The sequence below is a fragment of the Diplotaxodon limnothrissa genome, linkage group LG8 (assembly GCF_057381915.1).
Source record: "Diplotaxodon limnothrissa isolate DT_005_m linkage group LG8, D_limnothrissa_male_GT1.1, whole genome shotgun sequence".
Taxonomy (NCBI): Eukaryota; Metazoa; Chordata; class Actinopteri; order Cichliformes; family Cichlidae; genus Diplotaxodon; species Diplotaxodon limnothrissa.
In genome coordinates this window covers 10618581-10637502 of record NC_140603.1, presented here as the reverse complement: position 1 = coordinate 10637502, position 18922 = coordinate 10618581, and the positions used below count along the sequence as shown (strand labels likewise).

Genomic DNA, 18922 nt, shown 5'->3' with positions numbered 1-18922 from the left:
AGCCCACGCTCTGATTCTTGGCAGATCGTGTGTTTTATCATGCTTTATTAATTGCTTTATGTTGCTAAAGGTTAAAGCGTTCATGACCGGAGTTAACTAAAATATATCCAGCAGTCTTTGTGACTAATCAGTGATTCAGCAGCTTTATCCAGAGGGGAAGGAACTAATCAGTCAAATCAGCTGCCGTGGTGTTTGTTTGGGATTAAAACCTGGTCTCAGCCTTGAAAAAGAACCACAGACCAAATGTTTGCTGATATAGAAAAGTCAGTATGAGCAGTCTTTTATTAGGTGATAGATTGCAGTGTGGAGAAGTGTGCAATTCACATCTGGCCAGCTGTTTATCTTCTTGCTCCTCTGCTTCTTTTTCAGGGGAAACTGGACGCCATCTGGGCTCTGTTCCGCCGTGGGTATGACCAGGTCTCTCTAATGAGACCCCAGCCCGGTGATCATGTAAGTATCTCTGTTTCATCAGATGTCTAAGAATTCATCTGCAAGGTCATCCCTCCTTCACTGCATTCTCTCCATCTTAAATTATATGTCATGTTTTTATATGTTCGTTTCATATGTGCCATCTTGTTGATTTTTTTTTTTCACTGGACAGCGAGAATTCAAAAGTAAGAAAGATTTATTTTTCATCCAATAGTAATACGAGTGGCACATAAATCAAGGGAGTTTTTCAGGAATAATGAACCCCTGATTTCAAAGCCTTGGTTTTCAAGCGTCTCAATTCAAAACTATAAATCAACTGAAACACTTGCTGATAGATTTAATCATCACTAGTTACCAAGGCAACTAAACACACATGCAAAGCCAGAGGTGGAAGAGCAACACCCTAACACAGAGAGCAGGCGTCAATGACAACAGCTACACTGTTCATTAAGTCACATTCAGCATAAAAGGAGGAGCTATGGTCAAGTTGGGTTGCAAAGTTGCTTGCAGATCAGTGGGCAGTCAGAAGTAGCCTAATTTAGCCGCTCTCATGTGAAGTTTGCCTGTTAAATTTGTATTCCATCACCCCCACCCGGTCATGGCAGATGGCTGCCCCTCCCTGAGCGTCATTCTGCTGGAAGTTTCTTCCTGTTAAAAATGAGTTTTTCCTTCCCACTGTTGCCAAGTATTTTCTCTCTGTTATTGTAGGGTCTTTATCTTACAATGTGAAGCACCTTGAAGCAATTGTTGTTGTCTTGTTATTTGGTACTATATAAAGAAACTGGAATTGATTGTTGCAAAATTATGACATCACAACATTGTGACTGGTCAGCTGCAATAAAAGTGCATCAATTAGTAGGAACAAATCTAACTCACTAATAATGGATGTATCCATTTACTTGCACAGTTTTGACCAAGTGCGTATTGAGTGTCTAAGATGAGCGGTGATCCACTATAGGCTGAGAAGTGGTGCAGTTTTAAAAGTGTCCAGCTCATCTGTGCTGTTTGCTCACCCTGCCCTCCCTTCCACCGTCTGGGAGCGCACTTCATTCACTCCTGGTGTGGCTGTGCTGGCTGACACCTCAGCTAGCCCATTCCATGCTGTTGAGCTAGCCTCGATCTCACACCTGCTTCACATTATACGCCATAAATCGGATGTTAAGCCAAACCGCAGCTCACATCCTTGTAGCTCAACGGGAGAGTTTTGTGATGTGTTCGTGCGCGTAAGCTGGTAAAAAGTCTCTCTTCTTCAGAGCAGATAAGCCACATGGTTTAGTTTTAACGCCTGAGGCCTTTCTATCAAAAAGCCTTAGATAAGAGTTTGGGCTGAATGTTGGGAGAGGAAGCTCTCTAGGGATGCTTTAAATCCCGCCGACAATCTTAGCAAAGACTGTTTTAATGTTTAAATGTGTTGCATATTATTTTCATCTCTGTTGGTCTTAAAGGCAACTTTGTAATTCAATGATAGATCATAACTGTGTTGCACTACCCTCAAATTCTCTATGGTTTGACTCAAAGCCATTTTGGTGACATATACAGTTGTTAGCATTTCCTTTTTCCCCTCCCTTGATTCTTCTCCACCTTTTTCCTTTTGCCAGTTGTTTCCTCCCTGTTTCTTTTCTTTCCTCTCCATAGCTCACTCTCCTGCTGATCGGGACCCATCCAAAGCACTAGTTAAAATCCGGCCTTATTAGCAGAAAATTTCCAGTGATCTTCTTTAGCAGGAATTCCACATTTAAGACTATTTTCTGGGCACAACGAACATGTACAGCGATAGAATTTGCAGCCACATAAACATTCAGATTCCCCAAGACCTAAAAAAGTCACCCTCAGCTTCGAATTCCATCTTCACCAAAGACAACCTGGCACACAGATAAAAAGAGATTTCCTTAATGACAAATTTCTCTTACTCAGAAAAGCTTTTTTTAATGATGATTGCTCGGGCAAGCTCAACATGACGCAATGCCTATTTTGTTGAAGAAATCCTCTCTTTCCAACGATGTCGCCTCCACCAGTCATTTGTGGTTTGTAACAAAAGAAGCAGGCCTACAGGCCAGCGTGCCGGCTCGTTTCCAGGCAGAATAATATGTTTTTATTAAAGAGGAAACAGCAGAAACAAGAGTCAGACACCTCATTCCCTTTTATGTTACCTGAAAAGCTGGTGGTTTTCAATTTCATCCTGAGGTTTTCAGATCTACAGTCTCACACTGCAAAGCTGGCACACATTCAAATCCATAAGAAAACTCTCTAAATTAGTTCCATCTGCATTCCCGCATGCATGTTTCTTTATGCTAATTGCAACAGCATGACTGTCACCCTGGGGACTGACTTCAGCTGCAGTCCTGTAACAGTGAACTCATTTTGTGGTAATGCAACTTCCTGTTTTTTTTAATGATGGTAAAAACCCCAAAATATTTTAATAATCAAGCAGTACACAAGCTGTTTCCTATTGTTGTCAGAAAACTCACAGTTTGCTTGGTTGCTCATTGGTTTATTTTCTGTCATTAAGACACAAAGTCTAAACCTGTACGCTGTAGACTGCACAGACAGATGTTTACAGTCCTCACACAGCAGTGGACCAATCAAAAACTCTGACCAAGAAAGAACTATTTATTATATCAAAACAAATAAGAAAGCAAATGTGTATGTCTGGGGGTTTTTTTATCCAAAAGTATCTGATTGACGGTTAATTTGGTAACGAAATGATTGTGATCACTCTACTAGAAACACTGGTATTATCAGACACCCACGCAGTTGCTCAGTAGGATCAGATACAGTCTCAATCTTTTTTGGCTGTTCCATTTTCTTTTCACTGATAACACGATTATACACTGAACAAAAATATAAACGCAACACCTTTGTTACTGCTCCCATTCCCCATGGGATGGACGTAGAGACCTAAAATTCATTCCAGATACACAATATAACCATCCCTCCCAAACAGTGGTCACAAATCAGTCCAAATGTGTGGTAGTGGGCACATCTGCTATATTGAGATAATCCATCCCACCTCACAGGTGTGCCACATCAGGATGCTGATCTGACATCATGAGTAGTGCACAGGTGTACCTCAGACTGCCCACAACAAAAGGCCACCCTGGAATGTGCAGTTTTGTCTCACAGCAAAATGCCACAGATGCCACAAGCAATGAGGGAGCGTGCAATTGGCATGCTGACAGCAGGAATGTCAACCAGATCTGTCGCCCGTGCATTGAATGTTCATTTCTCAACCATAAGCCGTCTCCACAGGCGTTTCAGAGAATATGGCAGCACATCCAACCGGCCTCACAACCGCAGACCTCGTGTAACCACACCAGCCCAGGACCTCCACATCCAGCAGGTTCACCTCCAAGATCGTCTGAGACCAGCCACCCAGACAGCTGCTGGAACAATTGGTGTGCACAACCAAACAATTTCTGCACAAACTGTCAGAAACCGTCTCAGGGATGCTCAACTGCATGCCCGTCGTCCTCATCGGGGTCTTGACCTGACTCCAGCTCGTCGCCGTAACAGACTTGTGTGGGCAAATGCTCACATTCGATGGCGTCTGGCACGTTGGAGAGGTGTGCGCTTCACGGATGAATCATGGTTCACATTGTTCAGGGCAGATGGCAGCTGAGAATGTCCCAGTTCTTGCATGGCCAGCATACTCACCAGATATGTCACTCATTGAGCATGTTCGGGATGTGCTTGACCGGCGTATACGACAGCGTGTACCAGTTCCCACGAATATCCAACAACCTCGCACAGCCATTGAAGTGGAGTGGACCAACATTCCACAGGCCACAATTGACAATCTGATAGACTCCATGCGACGATGTGTTGCACTGCATGAGGCAAATGGTGGTCACACCAGATACTGACCGGTTCTGGGTCCCCAGACCCCCAATAGCGCAAAAAACTGCACATTCCAGGGTGGCCTTTTGTTGTGGGCAGTCTGAGGTACACCTGTGCACTACTCATGATGTCAGATCAGCATCCTGATGTGGCACACCTGTGAGGTGGGATGGATTATCTCAATATAGCAGATGTGCCCACTACCACACATTTGGACTGATTTGTGACCACTGTTTGGGAGGGATGGTTATATTGTGTATCTGGAATGAATTTTAGGTCTCTACGTCCATCCCATGGGGAATGGGAGCAAAAACAAAAGTGTTGCGTTTATATTTTTGTTCAGTGTATAAAAAAGATAGAACTAAAACTTTCCCTTGCTAAAACAAAAGTCAGAGGACATTCAGTGATGATCAAGTATGACGATTCGGTTCAATTCAATTTTATTTATACAGCACAAAATCAGAACAAGAGTCGCCTTAAAGCGCTTTATATTGTAAATTAAACCCTTCAATAATACATACAGAGAAAAAAAATCAACAATCATATGACCCCCTATGAGCAAGCACTTTGGTGACAGTGGAAAGGAAAAACCTCCAGCAGAACCAGGCTGAGGGAGGGGCGGCTATCGGCCACGACTGAATGAGATAACAGCACCAAACATGATTGTGCTTTTTTAATATAGGATGATGGATTCATGGTAATGAATGCAAAAGACTTGGATTGACTGACTTGACTAAAATTAGGTCATTTGGTGAGGAACGACCTTCTGCCAAAAAAATACCCAAACCAGCATCTGTTCTGTTAGTGGGACAGCTGGTCCTGAAAGAAGATGCCATTTAAATTAGCAAGTGGGCGATACCAGAGCCACATTTGTGATTCAGATGAGCTGTCCAGGGTTAAAGAGAGGAAGTGTGTTTGTGCTCCTGAGCGTCAGGTAAATTTACTTAAGGATCCTGTAGTGCTTAAAAATATGTAGTGTTCTATAGAGCAATGACTACACTGTTTCTCGCTCAGCAATGAACCTACTAACATCTCTGCTTCTTTAAATTGTTCATCAAAGGGATGTTTGAGGAATTTTTGGTGCTCCCAAAGAGGTTTCAGCCAGAGACAGCAGCATAGCTAAATCTCCAGCGTGACAATAAATCACTCTGTTTTTAAGCATTTTATTCAGCTGGTATTTGATTTTTTTGTTTCAACTATAACAGACATTTATGTTTGTCGAATAATCAGAAATAACACAAATTTGACTTGCTGTCGAATGCAGTAGCATTGACTCTTTGCCATATGTGAGTTTTCATCCCTAAAAGCCTGTTTTTAACCGTGGAAAAATACTGCAGCAGCAGTGTGTGAGAATGTGTGTGTGTACTTGAAGAGTTACAGTAAAAGTTTCTAAACTGGAGAACGGAGTTAGCCATTATGCGAATGTGTGTCACCAAACCACATCCATTACACTGACGTCAGAGTGTACAGTATGAAGCAGAGCTAGTGCCTCCCCTCTTTGTCTTTCACTGACATAAACACGGAGCTCTACAGGGAGCCATTTAGCTGGCTGAAGGACACGAGGTAATGCCTTTGGCAGATGTCTGCCAGGCCCGTCTTCAGAAGCCAACTGAACAAAACTCTCTCACACATACACACACATACATTTTGCGTTGTCCTAGACAATTTAATGACCTTGGTAAGACTGTAGACAGTGGTGGAGGTCAGTGAAAAAGACCAAGCGAGTGTGGCTTTCTTTAATCCAGGAAAATGTCGAGAGGTTCAAACCACAGCTGGGTGCTAACAGAGTGACGTTCAAGAAGCAAAGATGGATTAAGGATGAAGAAATTGAAACAAAATTCACATACAATTAATGTCAACATTTCTTAGTTAAATACTTATCTCAGCCCCCCACAGTGTAATTAGTTTAATGATTTTTGTTATTCTTCAAACACCTTTTTTGAAAAAGTTTTCGAGGCTTCTTGAAAGACGCTCTTCTTTGGATGTTGGCTGCGTTTTTCTGTTCTCTGTTAAAATGATGCCAGATTGATTCATTGAGGTGTGGGCTCTGGGGAGGCCAATCCACGACTGATAGTTCTTCATTGCGTTTTCTTTTGTCCGTCCAGGTGTGCTTTCATTATTGGTGGAGTATTTGAGATCATTGTCATGCTGAAAAATAAATCCATTGCAAATCAAACACTTTCTTGGTATTGCATGGTGGATCAAACCCTACTTGTAGTCTTGACCATGTCTGCACTGAGTTGTTGCAATGAGAGTGGCTGATTAGATATTTGCGAGCTGAGCAGGTGCACCTAACAAAGTGGCTGATGAGTGTATGTATGTGTTGCTGAAAAAGACACTGCTTAATCTGCATCATGCATTTTTTATATATTTACCTTATTTTTAACATCTAAAGTATCTCTTAGCTTTAAGTTACTCTGATGAACGTCAACATCAGTGCCAGAGTGGAGTCTGTTGTAGATCCAGAGATGTTCTTGCTAAATGGAAGAAGACAGGAGAGGTTGGTTGGCTTGAATAAAGGGAAAAACTTAAGAATGGGAAATTCTCTCAGTTCAGTTTGGATTATTCTGTCTTTCATTTCTTCTCTGGCTATTTTTCTCTGTGTCTCACTTTTACTCACTGTCGTGCTTTATCTGCAACACTGTCACATTATATTAACATTAAAGATCAAAATCTATCTTCCCTTGTGCCTAAGGTCTTTTTCATTAGAGTTTTACAAGTGACATCATTTCCCATTCCTTCGTTTTCCACTATGTAAAACCAGGGACCTGCGGCTCAAGTCGCTGATACTGCTTATTAGCAGATTAACATTACTTCATTCCACCCTGACTGCCAACCGCATGCAGCTATGCAGCGGGTAGAGTTTCATTGGTAACAGTGACCTCTGTGAACTCGCTGAAACCAGTGGTTGGTGTAACATTTTATGAGTAACTAAAATGTGATTTCTGTCTAAATAAATTTGTTGCTTTTACGCCCTGATAAGTCAACCTGTTAAAGTATTCCAGCTTCACTGCTAACTTTTACCACCTCTGGCACAGTTCAGCCCCAGCCTCTAACCCTAATCTTCTCTCTCCATATGGACCGTCGGCATTCGGACCTACAGTTCTCGGTACAGAACATTGGACTAGCAGGGATAATTTGGAGTGGGGGCGTAAAAGCGGGGATTTAAGCATAATCTGGAACACCAGCTGGCCACACACACAGACTGGCACACACAAGCATACAAAGAGCAGTGACTGTACCATGACCTGAGCTCGGATGCCTTCTTAGCCCAGATGTAGCCTACTTTAGATTAGACACTTTTTTCCTCCAGATTCTTTTTAATCTAAAACAACTCTCATGTATAGATTATGTATTATATATTGCATCAGATGCTTTTTATCTGTAGTATTTTCCATGTTATCTTAAAAAAATACCACGTTTAACAACACATACTCTGTGTCTCAATTCAGATGTTTCATTCAGTACTTTTCCATGTAATACTCTATTAATTTATTTGTGCAATGCTTGAATTTTGGCAAGGTAGTGTGATGACTGGAAATGGGTACAGCAGCATTGGATCACAAATGCCATGCAGCTGCTGCATTTGCTGAACATAAGTAATATTATATTTATCTATCCTGAAGATGAGAACGTAACATGCATAAACACACAAAAAAAACCCACCTCACGTACCATCACTGACTGAAAACTACTGTTGTTGCTATGCTACAGTGATCCTATGGATGGAAACTGCTCCAAGATCATATTTACCCTAAATTAACAGCAAAATGACACAGGTCCTTTGTGACCAGTTGCAAAGAGATGCAGATGAGTTGAGCTCATTGGTACAGACAGACTGACAGAGATTGATTGTAACCATGTTGGTAGTATGTCTGAGAATGATTGCAGTGAATCTGAGTTTAACTGTGATTGTTTGGAGAAGGATTATCTACTCAAGGTAACCTGATCAGTTGCCTTGTAATCAAAATGACTCAGAAGTTTAGGGCGTTCCATCCCTAACCTCTGTGCGATCTGTTGGTCACCACAACAACCTGAACATTCGGGAGTTAAAAATGCGCTGGAGAGCAGGGTGAAATTTTGTTTTATAGGTTGCTGTCCTATTTTTACTCTTTATTTCATGCAGCTGTGCTTTTTAGTGTGAACGCATAGAAGGGTAAATTATAAAATTTGTGTTATTTTAGGAAGGGGTCGGAGTCTGCAGCAAAAGGCTCTGTGAGGATGGTCATATGGTGGTTTTAGTTAGCATGGTAATATGCTGACTGTGCAGATTTGTGGCTGTGTGGTTTACATTCAAAGCCCTGTTAGCATGCTAGCCGGTAGGAAAAAAATTACATGTATTCTCTGCATGACTCTATTTACAAGATTTCTTTGTATCAGACAAAGAGATCATTTCAAGATGAGCCTTATTACAGCTGGTTAGATATTTCATTGTAAACATTAGCATCGTGGTTGCTAATGCTAGGCGCCATTAGATATCATTCATCACCGTGACTATCTGCTAATACTTCAGTCTGGACTAAGTTTGGGGTCCAACCAACATGAAAGACCTGAAAACAGGATTATATAATTATTTTATGTTTATTTTAAAAATTATTTTAAAGCTTTTTTAATCCCACTTTTCTTTCTTTTCCTTTAGGGTCGATGCATAAACTTCACAAGAGTGAAAGAGGAGTCAGCGGCAGCCAAGGCCCCACCTCGTACCCCTATCCACACCCCTTCGCCACCACCACCAGACTACCGCCCCATAACTCGCACCACTCCACCATCTACCACTGCCACCAGCCCCCCTGCCAGATCTCCACCATCAGGCCAGGTGCCCCCAGGACCACCGCCATCACGCACTCCCCCAGGGCTTCCCTGTCCACCGCCATCGCGTCCTCCCCCAAGCCTTCGACCCTAAATCACACAGACAAACTCCTCCCACCTTACCAATGCACCTGCTTTGATATCACATTGATATTACCGTCCTGTTGACTAGTTCTTTCACTTTGAAGGTTGTGGGCCTCACTGCCAAAGGTACTCCTACTATAAGCCAAAGATCAGCAGTATATTGAATCCCAGTTGTTCTGTGTGCCACATCTGGTATGGGATAGCATATCAAGTGAAACTGTTAGCTGACAATTAAGCCTTTTTAATACAGGATATCTAACTGTGCTCTGTATGTAGTTTTTTATGTGGCAATTTAAGATTGAACCTCCAAAAAAATAAAATATAGTCACATGAAAAAGTTTTCACAGGCCTCTGTGCAGTTCTGTGAAAAACAAAGTGCAACCCAGGATTGTAGAACCACCATTAGCAGCAATAACGTGAAAAGATGGATGGATGGATATTTATGGCATTGCTTAAGTTCACTTGACTCAGTGACTACAAGCTGTCCAGGTCCTTTAACTACAAAACAAGTTGAAATCATCACCCCTCCACCACAGTGCTTGACAGTTGGTATTAGGAAGTTTATGTTTATATGCTTTATATACTCCACTTTGGTTTTATCTGTCCAAAGGACATTGTTCTTCCAGAATACTTGTGATTTGTTCAGATGCAACGTTACAAACCTAAGCCCTGCTTTCGTGCTGTCATGTCAAGCCATACTGGTTCAGTCTTTTTGTTACTTTACTGTCGTGAATTTTAGTACTTAACATATTAACCGAGGCCTGTTGAGTCTGAGATGTAGCTCTTGAGATTTTTGCTGTTTCTCTGAGCATTGCATGGTCTGGCATTAGCGTGACTTTGCTGTGATGATGCGACTTGCTTCTACTTACTTTATGAACTCCAGTAAGGATGTAAGGAGTTTTTAACAGAGCTGATTAGAGTCCTGGTAAACCTTTCTTTTTCATATGGCTGTGAAAAAGACTATGTGACTATTTGCTGATAAGCAAAAAAATTATTTTGCATAGCAGTTCAACTTAATATTCTGTCTCATATAAAGTGAATGGGGCTATTTGGGAAAGTATTTTACTTTGCATTTGTGAAATCAGGGAGGATTGTTGCTGGACAGCAAAGCATGTGGGAACGGAAAAGTCCAAAAAGAAAGATTACTGCAATGGATGAAAGTTCTTTGTTGTCTCTATCAACTACTGAGTTAGGCCTTTGTTAAGTTAAAATCACAGTAACTGTATTAAGTGCTAGGTAGAATCAATTGGCTTATTTCTCCATTGCTGTGTGACCAATGAAGGGTTTTTCAGAACTGGATTTCCAAGTAATCTTAGCTGATCATATTTTTAATGGTGTTACGTAACTGATAAGAAACATATGTTTTTCTAAATTTCTTCAAAAAGATTTGCAATTTGGTGCTGTTTTGTTACCCAACAACAACGTGCCAAAGTAACAAATCCCGACTATATAGTCCAGAGATGATCCAGTTATATAATTTGTGGTCAGGTTTTTGTACCTTTTGTGACAGGGAAGTGTACGGAGGTTATGTGGAAGGTGTGTTTTTACAGTATATGTTTGAGATGTGTTTTAAATACTTTGTTGGTTGATATCTTGAGGCTTTGGAATTTGTCCTTAACCGCATTTTCATGTAGTTGATTTTAGGTTACAGCAATTTATGTTTTTTGGTTTGTTTTGATTTTGGTTTTTTTTGTAACTGCGCACATAGACTGCTGGGAAATTACAATGTGTATTTGCTTTTTTTAGCAGTGAAGCTGATGAAATCAATCTTCAAAAATCAGGTTCATGTCTCTCCTCACATTTTTATACACAATGCTGATACTGTACTTTAATACCATTATTATGTGTATTGTATGTCTTCAGTTATATCATCACCGGTCACGTTGCAACTGCAGGGCAGTTCAAAGCGTATCTAATTTATTTTACTCCCCGACAGAAATATAGGAGAGTACTTGAATATTGACAAGGTGTCCAATCACCGAGATGAACACTGTGTGAACAGTTAGGAAACACAACAGATAACCATTTAAAGGTCATTTTAGGCTTACCAGCATTTATCAGCCCCTTAGCTACACTAAAAATGAGCATTTTGGTAAATCTGAAAAAGATTTTGTCTACATTAGAAAATCGTTCTAGCTAGCAGATAAAAAGACAATTTTTTAGCCTAGCATTAACTCATCGTAATTGAGATCAAACCTGCCAGAAATTAGCAAAAACATTTAGATTTCTTGGTTTAGGAAAGAGGTTGAAACTGCTGGTATTCCTCCTATATCCGATGCCCTTTCAAGTTTTCTTCTTCATCATCTTTTTTTTTTATAATTACAATTTCAATGTACGTCATTCACTTGTGTCCTGTACCGTTGTGTTGCTACATGCATTGGTAACAGCTGAAAAACTCCAATTAGCTCATTGTAGTTCATACCTTTGATGTCAACGTGCTAAATCAAACCAGTTGGTTTGTTGTAATGTCCATAAACAAAATGTAACATTAGCAAGACAAACACATGCTTTGCTAGCAGTTTCTAGCATCGTATTTGGCTGCATTGCCTGTTGCTTGGAGGTGTTGTATGGCCCTACAAGGTGTCAGTATATACATCAGGGAAGAGGATGAAAATGGAGATTATACCACCAGCCACCCTGTTTTCTATGGCTCCGTTTGATATCCTGCTATGGATTACTGTTACCTTTTTGTTTTTATGTGCCACTGCAAAAAATAAGATTCTGCCTTAGAAATGTTAATTGTTTTCAGACTCCCAAACATTGTGCTTTATGGAGCTGGAGCATCAATAAATTACAGATTTTTGTATGTCTTGCAGACTGGGTATATTTTTTTATATTCTGCTAATTGAGTTCAACTGTAATAAGAAATAAGAAATGCAGCATACGAGTATAAACAGCAGTACTGAAGCAAATATGAAAGACGTATATAATTTTCTGTTGTTTGATGTGACTTTTTGAACAGTATCAATAAAGGTTGACTCCTAAGCTTCTAAAGAAAGTTTCATCTTTGTGATCTTTGTTAGATTCATATAAATGCCTGCGTTACTGATTTGGACAGTTTCATACTCTCCCAGCTGACTCCCCATATACATTTTGACTTCACTCATAGGCCCAAGATGTATGTACTATTTCCAGTCACTAGTGAAAAATGTTTATTTGCTGATCAGTTGGCATGTGGTCGCTGGCTATTCCTTTTGATTGCTTTGGTCATTTGCAGATGGACGAGTTCACCTGTAATTTGCGCCTCTCTGTAAACAGAATGCCACCAAAATAAAAACTAATGCATTACCACTGAAACCAACATGTAAAAGGCACAAGTTCGTTAGAAGGCAAACATTAACTGTTTATTCTTTCTTGCAGTTTTCGAACAGTTTCTTTATCATTTGGTCAGCAGTTGGAAAGTGTTTGCAGACAGATCAGCATCTATCATGAGAACTACTGGCAAACTGTCATCCAAAGCAGTGGGGGGGGTGGCTTACTGGGCTTAAGCCCGGGTTGTTTTGTCAGAAGCCCGGGGTCTTTTGGAGTGTAATTTTTTCATAGTTAGATGCCTGGCTGACAACTGTATAAAACAAAAACTACACACAATATTCGAGGCACATAGCGCACACTGTGGGAATTTACGACTGTGCGTAAATCCCCCCTAATATTGGTACGATCCGAGCTCAGACACTAAGCGACTGAGCGGGTGGAGCTGCTGCCTGCGAGTGCGCTGTTGGAGAAGCGCAGCCAGGCAGACAGAGGAGAACTGAAGTTTGAGCAGGTACCAAAGCAAATCATTCGTACTGTACAAATAATGTAAATATGACGGTGCATCACGAAAGATTGATGTCAAACTGATCACTTGACCCATATTACATTACTTGCTCTTCAAGTGAATCAACAAATTGCGAAATGAAAAGCCGAACAACAACAACAACAATGCTGTTTCTTTAGAGAGTCTTAGCTTACATGTGTTTATTTCATATTTTCAGTTGTTTCCCTCCACGGCTAAATAAATCGGTTTCAGTTATGTACTGAAATATAAGAATGGACATTAGAGGGTTCTTTCAAAGAAAAAACTCAGGTAAATGTTATTTTATATATTATGTTTTGTATGTTGTTCAGTATTTTTCTATGCAAAACAAGAGGAATTTCAATACACAACAGTATATTCACAGTTGAAACCAGATATTTACATACACTTTATGGAAAACACAAGAACATTTTTTTTACTGTACAACATCAATTTAGAGTAAACTTGTTTTGTTTTGGATAAATAAATATTGAAATATCTTTTGAATTAGTTAAATGTCAGAATAAAGAGAGACAGAGCTGTCTATTTTTTATCACTTTCATCAAATTTAGGAGTACATGTACACTAAGTTTATTGTTAATTAATAAGAAACTCCAGACGTTTCTGTTCTGAGCTGAAGAAGCTTCTGATAGGTTAGTAGAGTCCATGTGAGTAAATTGGTGGCACACCTGTGGATGCATATAAGGTAAACACAGAGCCTGTTTCTGTGACATGGGAAAATCAAGAGATGTCAACCAAAACACCAGGAAGACAACTGTGGAGCTCCATAAGTGTGGCTCAATTATGAATACAATTTGGTGCCATTTACAATTAAGAAATACAGATAGTTTCTCTCTTTACTCTTGAAGTTAACAAATATGTTTTTATATTTACTTATCTAAAAAAATAAACATTTAGTCTGATTTGATGTTACAATTTAAAAAGTGTTTTTACCTGAAGAGTAAATATCTGGTTTCCACTGTATATTTGATGATGTTGGTGTTTGGCTTGATTGTCAGCACAAAGAGGGAGAGAGAGGAACAGAGAGGGAGAGAGAGAATGAGAGAGAGGAACAGAGAGGGAGAGAGAGAGGAACAGAGAGGGAGAGAGAGGAACGGAGAGGGAGAGAGAGAGAGGAACAGAGAGGGAGAGAGAGGAACAGAGAGGGAGAGAGAGAGGGAGAGAGGAACAGAGAGGGAGAGAGAGGAACAGAGAGAGAGGGAGAGAGAGGAACAGAGAGGGGAAAAGAGAGGGAGAGAGAGAGAGAGGAACAGAGAGGGAAAGAGAGAGGGAGAGAGAGGAACAGAGAGGGAGGAACAGAGAGGGAAAGAGAGAGGGAGAGAGAGGAACAGAGAGAGAGGAACAGAGAGGGAGAGAGAGGAACAGAGAGGGAGAGAGAGGAACAGAGAGGGAAAGAGAGAGGGAGAGAGAGGAACAGAGAGGGAGGAACAGAGAGGGAAAGAGAGAGGGAGAGAGAGGAACAGAGAGAGAGGAACGGAGAGGGAGAGAGAGGAACAGAGAGGGAGAGAGAGGGAGAGAGAGGAACAGAGAGGGAGAGAGAGGAACGGAGAGGGAGAGAGAGAGGAACAGAGAGGGAGAGAGAGGAACAGAGAGGGAGAGAGAGGAACGGAGAGGGAGAGAGAGGAACAGAGAGGGAGAGAGAGGGAGAGAGAGGAACAGAGAGGGAGAGAGAGGAACAGAGAGGGAGAGAGAGAGGGAGAGAGAGGAACAGAGAGAGAGGAACAGAGAGGGAGAGAGAGGAACAGAGAGGGAGAGAGAGGAACGGAGAGGGAGAGAGAGGGAGAGAGAGGAACAGAGAGGGAGAGAGAGGAACAGAGAGGGAGAGAGAGAGGAACAGAGAGGGAGAGAGAGGAACAGAGAGGGAGAGAGAGAGGGAGAGAGAGGAACAGAGAGAGAGGAACAGAGAGGGAGAGAGAGGAACAGAGAGGGAGAGAGAGGAACGGAGAGGGAGAGAGAGAGGGAGAGAGAGGAACAGAGAGGGAGAGAGAGGAACGGAGAGGGAGAGAGAGAGGGCGAGGGGAAGAGAGAGGGAGAGAGAGGAACAGAGAGGGAAAAAGAGAGGGAGAGAGAGGAAAAGAGAGAGAGGAAAAGAGAGAGATGAACAGAGAGGGAGAGAGAGGGAGAGAGAGGAACAGAGAGAGAGGAACAGAGAGAGAGGAACAGAGAGGGAGAGAGAGGAACAGAGAGAGAGGAACAGAGAGGGAGAGAGAGGAACGGAGAGGGAGAGAGAGAGGGAGAGAGAGGAACAGAGAGGGAGAGAGAGGAACAGAGAGGGAGGAACGGAGAGGGAGAGAGAGGGAGAGAGAGGAACAGAGAGAGAGGAACAGAGAGGGAGAGAGAGAGGGAGAGAGGAACAGAGAGGGAGAGAGCAGAACAGAGAGGGAGAGAGAGAGGAACAGAGAGAGAGGAACAGAGAGGGAGAGAGAGGAACGGAGAGGGAGAGAGAGAGGAACAGAGAGGGAGAGAGCGGAACAGAGAGGGAGAGAGAGAGGAACAGAGAGGGAAAGAGAGAGGGAGAGAGAGGAACAGAGAGGGAGAGAGAGGAACAGAGAGGGAGAGAGAGGAACAGAGAGGGAGAGAGAGGAACGGAGAGGGAGAGAGAGAGGAACAGAGAGGGAGAGAGAGGAACGGAGAGGGAGAGAGAGGAACGGAGAGGGAGAGAGCGGAACAGAGAGAGAGGAACAGAGAGGGAGAGAGAGAGGGAGAGAGCAGAACAGAGAGGGAAAGAGAGAGAGGAACAGAGAGGGAGAGAGAGAGGAACAGAGAGAGAGAGAGAGGAACAGAGAGAGAGAGAGAGGAACAGAGAGGGAGGAACAGAGAGGGAAAGAGAGAGGGAGAGAGAGGAACAGAGAGGGAGAGAGAGGAACAGAGAGGGAGAGAGAGGAACAGAGAGGGAGAGAGAGGAACGGAGAGGGAGAGAGAGAGGAACAGAGAGGGAGAGAGAGGAACGGAGAGGGAGAGAGAGGAACGGAGAGGGAGAGAGCGGAACAGAGAGAGAGGAACAGAGAGGGAGAGAGAGAGGGAGAGAGCAGAACAGAGAGGGAAAGAGAGAGAGGAACAGAGAGGGAGAGAGAGAGGAACAGAGAGAGAGAGAGAGGAACAGAGAGAGAGAGAGAGGAACAGAGAGGGAGAGAGAGAGAGGAACAGAGAGAGAGGGAGAGGAACAGAGAGGGAGAGAGGGAGAGGAACAGAGAGGGAGAGAGAGAGAGGAACAGAGAGGGAGAGACAGAGGAACAGAGAGGGAGAGAGAGAGGGAGAGAGCAGAACAGAGAGGGAGGAACAGAGAGGGAAAGAGAGAGGGAGAGAGCGGAACAGAGAGGGAGAGAGAGGAACAGAGAGGGAGAGAGAGGAACAGAGAGAGAGGAACAGAGAGGGAGAGAGAGAGGGAGAGAGCAGAACAGAGAGGGAGGAACAGAGAGGGAAAGAGAGAGAGGAACAGAGAGGGAGAGAGAGAGGAACAGAGAGAGAGAGAGAGGAACAGAGAGGGAGAGAGAGAGAGGAACAGAGAGGGAGAGAGAGAGGGAGAGAGAGAGCAGAACAGAGAGGGAGGAACAGAGAGGGAAAGAGAGAGGGAGAGAGAGAGCAGAACAGAGAGGGAGGAACAGAGAGGGAGAGAGAGAGGGAGATAGCGGAACAGAGAGGGAGAGAGAGGGAGAGAGAGGAACAGAGAGAGAGGAACAGAGAGGGAGAGAGAGGGAGACAGAGGAACAGAGAGGGAGAGAGAGAGGGAGAGAGCAGAACAGAGAGGGAGGAACAGAGAGGGAAAGAGAGAGAGGAACAGAGAGGGAGAGAGAGAGGAACAGAGAGAGAGAGAGAGAGAGGAACAGAGAGAGGTAGAGAGAGGAACAGAGAGGGAGAGAGAGAGAGGAACAGAGAGAGGTAGAGAGAGGAACAGAGAGGGAGAGAGAGAGAGGAACAGAGAGAGAGGGAGAGGAACAGAGAGGGAGAGGAACAGAGAGGGAGAGAGGAACAGAGAGGGAGAGAGAGAGGAACAGAGAGGGAGAGAGAGAGAGGAACAGAGAGGGAGAGAGAGAGGAACAGAGAGGGAGAGAGAGGAACGGAGAGGGAGAGAGAGGAACAGAGAGGGAGAGAGAGGAACGGAGAGGGAGAGAGAGAGGGAGAGAGAGAGGAACAGAGAGGGAGAGAGAGAGGAACAGAGAGGGAGAGAGAGAGGAACGGAGAGGGAGAGAGAGGAACGGAGAGGGAGAGAGAGAGGGAGAGAGAGAGGAACAGAGAGGGAGAGAGAGAGGAACGGAGAGGGAGAGAGAGAGGGAGAGAGAGAGGAACAGAGAGGGAGAGAGAGAGGAACAGAGAGAGAGAGAGAGAGGAACAGAGAGAGAGGGAGAGGAACAGAGAGGGAGAGAGAGAGGAACAGAGAGGGAGAGGGAGAGGAACAGAGAGGGAGAGGGAGAGGAACAGAGAGGATTTTCCACATGCCTTCATTCTCCTGTGGCTTCTTTATTTCAGATGGAGTGATTTCCCTTTAATTTTCCTGAATACTTCAGGAATACACCATTGGCTCCTTCCTGATATATAGTATATAGTATTTGTATTTGTATTCTATTTTTATCTTATTGTATATTTATTTTATTTTATTCTACTGTATATAGTATTTTATTTTATTCTATTCTGTACAGTTGTGTACTGTATTTATTCTTATTGTATTCTAATTTTTGCCTCATAACTTTTGCACTGTCCACTTCCTGCTGTGACAAAACAAATTTCCCACGTGTGGGACTAATAAAGGTTATCTTATCTTATCTTATCATAAGCTTATTGGTAACCTGTCAACCTCTGCCTCCCTAATTGTCAGGAAATGATGTCACAGGAAGACCTGAATTCAAGTGTATCAGAGCATCACCTTCCTGCTCAGTAAATTGCCAACAACCCTGCATGTAACACTGATAAATTAGTATATATGAAGACACAATCTGCGCTTAGAGCATACTCAGAATCTCTTTGTCTTTGGTTGGTAATGAGTTTAATACAGCCTGAACAGTCCCCATGAGCAGATCCAGCTGGATAATTACTGTGGAGTCTGCGTTTTTCCCCTCTGCATGCAGAGGAGAGAAGGATGTGGGATGTTGAAAGGGGAGGGCTGAATGAGAAAAAATGGAGAAAAGAATGGAGAAAATGAGGCAGTCGGTCCTCAAACAGACTTGAGGGAGAGCTGAAGAAAGCAGAAAAGTAAGAATAACAGCAGGTGGGACTCTCCCTTCCTGTCGCATCACCTTCCCGATCCTCCGTCCTTGTCATCCTTCACTTTTGCTTAAATGTTTATGTCTTTGCTTTTTTGTTTTTGTTCAAAATAATAAACCATAAATCCCGCCTGGATAATTGGACACACACTGAGAGATTAGCTCAGCCAGAATGCTCTATCAAAGCACAGTTTGAGTATATCTCAGGTTTATAGCAGTGCTCTAACTAAACTTTGTGGCCTTGATTAAAAGAAACATATTTTTCCACTTCTCAAACCTACAGCTGACAGCTAAAAAGTTCTCTGCATCCTAATTTACTCTTAACAAAGCTGCACAGGGTTACAAGTGGGAATTAAGCGGCTCTGCAGCCACACCACAACAATAATTTTCAAGATAGCTCTCTGTTTATAGTCTGGCTCACAGATATTCAGACGATATTTGTGGCAAGTAAATTCGGCAACCCACCCATCCACCCCCAAAACACCACAATGTATCTGCATAAAGCTCCCGCGAAACATTTCTTTATGTAAAATTTAAGTCAACATACAGAGTAATGAGAGGTGGATGAGTTATTGCCATATGATTATGATTGTGACTAAATGGCAGCTGCATCATTTATAGTCCAAGACATGTTTACAGCTGTTTCTTTCCCTCCCTCCCTCTTTCTCTCTCGAGGCTGAAGAAAACCGAGGCCCATAGGAATGTGCTGATGGCTGAGGGTTTCATCTTGGTCTCACATTACCACCAAGACTGAACCTCACTGACCCAG

The 18922-nt window shown here is 42.8% G+C and overlaps 1 protein-coding gene across 1 annotated transcript in view; it reads left to right on the top strand.

Moving 5' to 3' along the window:
* Window positions 1-11904, top strand: part of antxr1c (ANTXR cell adhesion molecule 1c) — a 38288-nt gene extending 26384 nt beyond the window's left edge. The window contains exons 17-18 of the mRNA XM_085360456.1: window positions 370-450; window positions 8906-11904. Of these exons, the coding sequence (XP_085216582.1) occupies window positions 370-450; window positions 8906-9169 (345 nt within the window). The 3' untranslated portion in view covers window positions 9170-11904. The remainder of the gene's footprint in view (window positions 1-369; window positions 451-8905) is intronic.
* Window positions 11905-18922: the final 7018 nt, after the last annotated feature.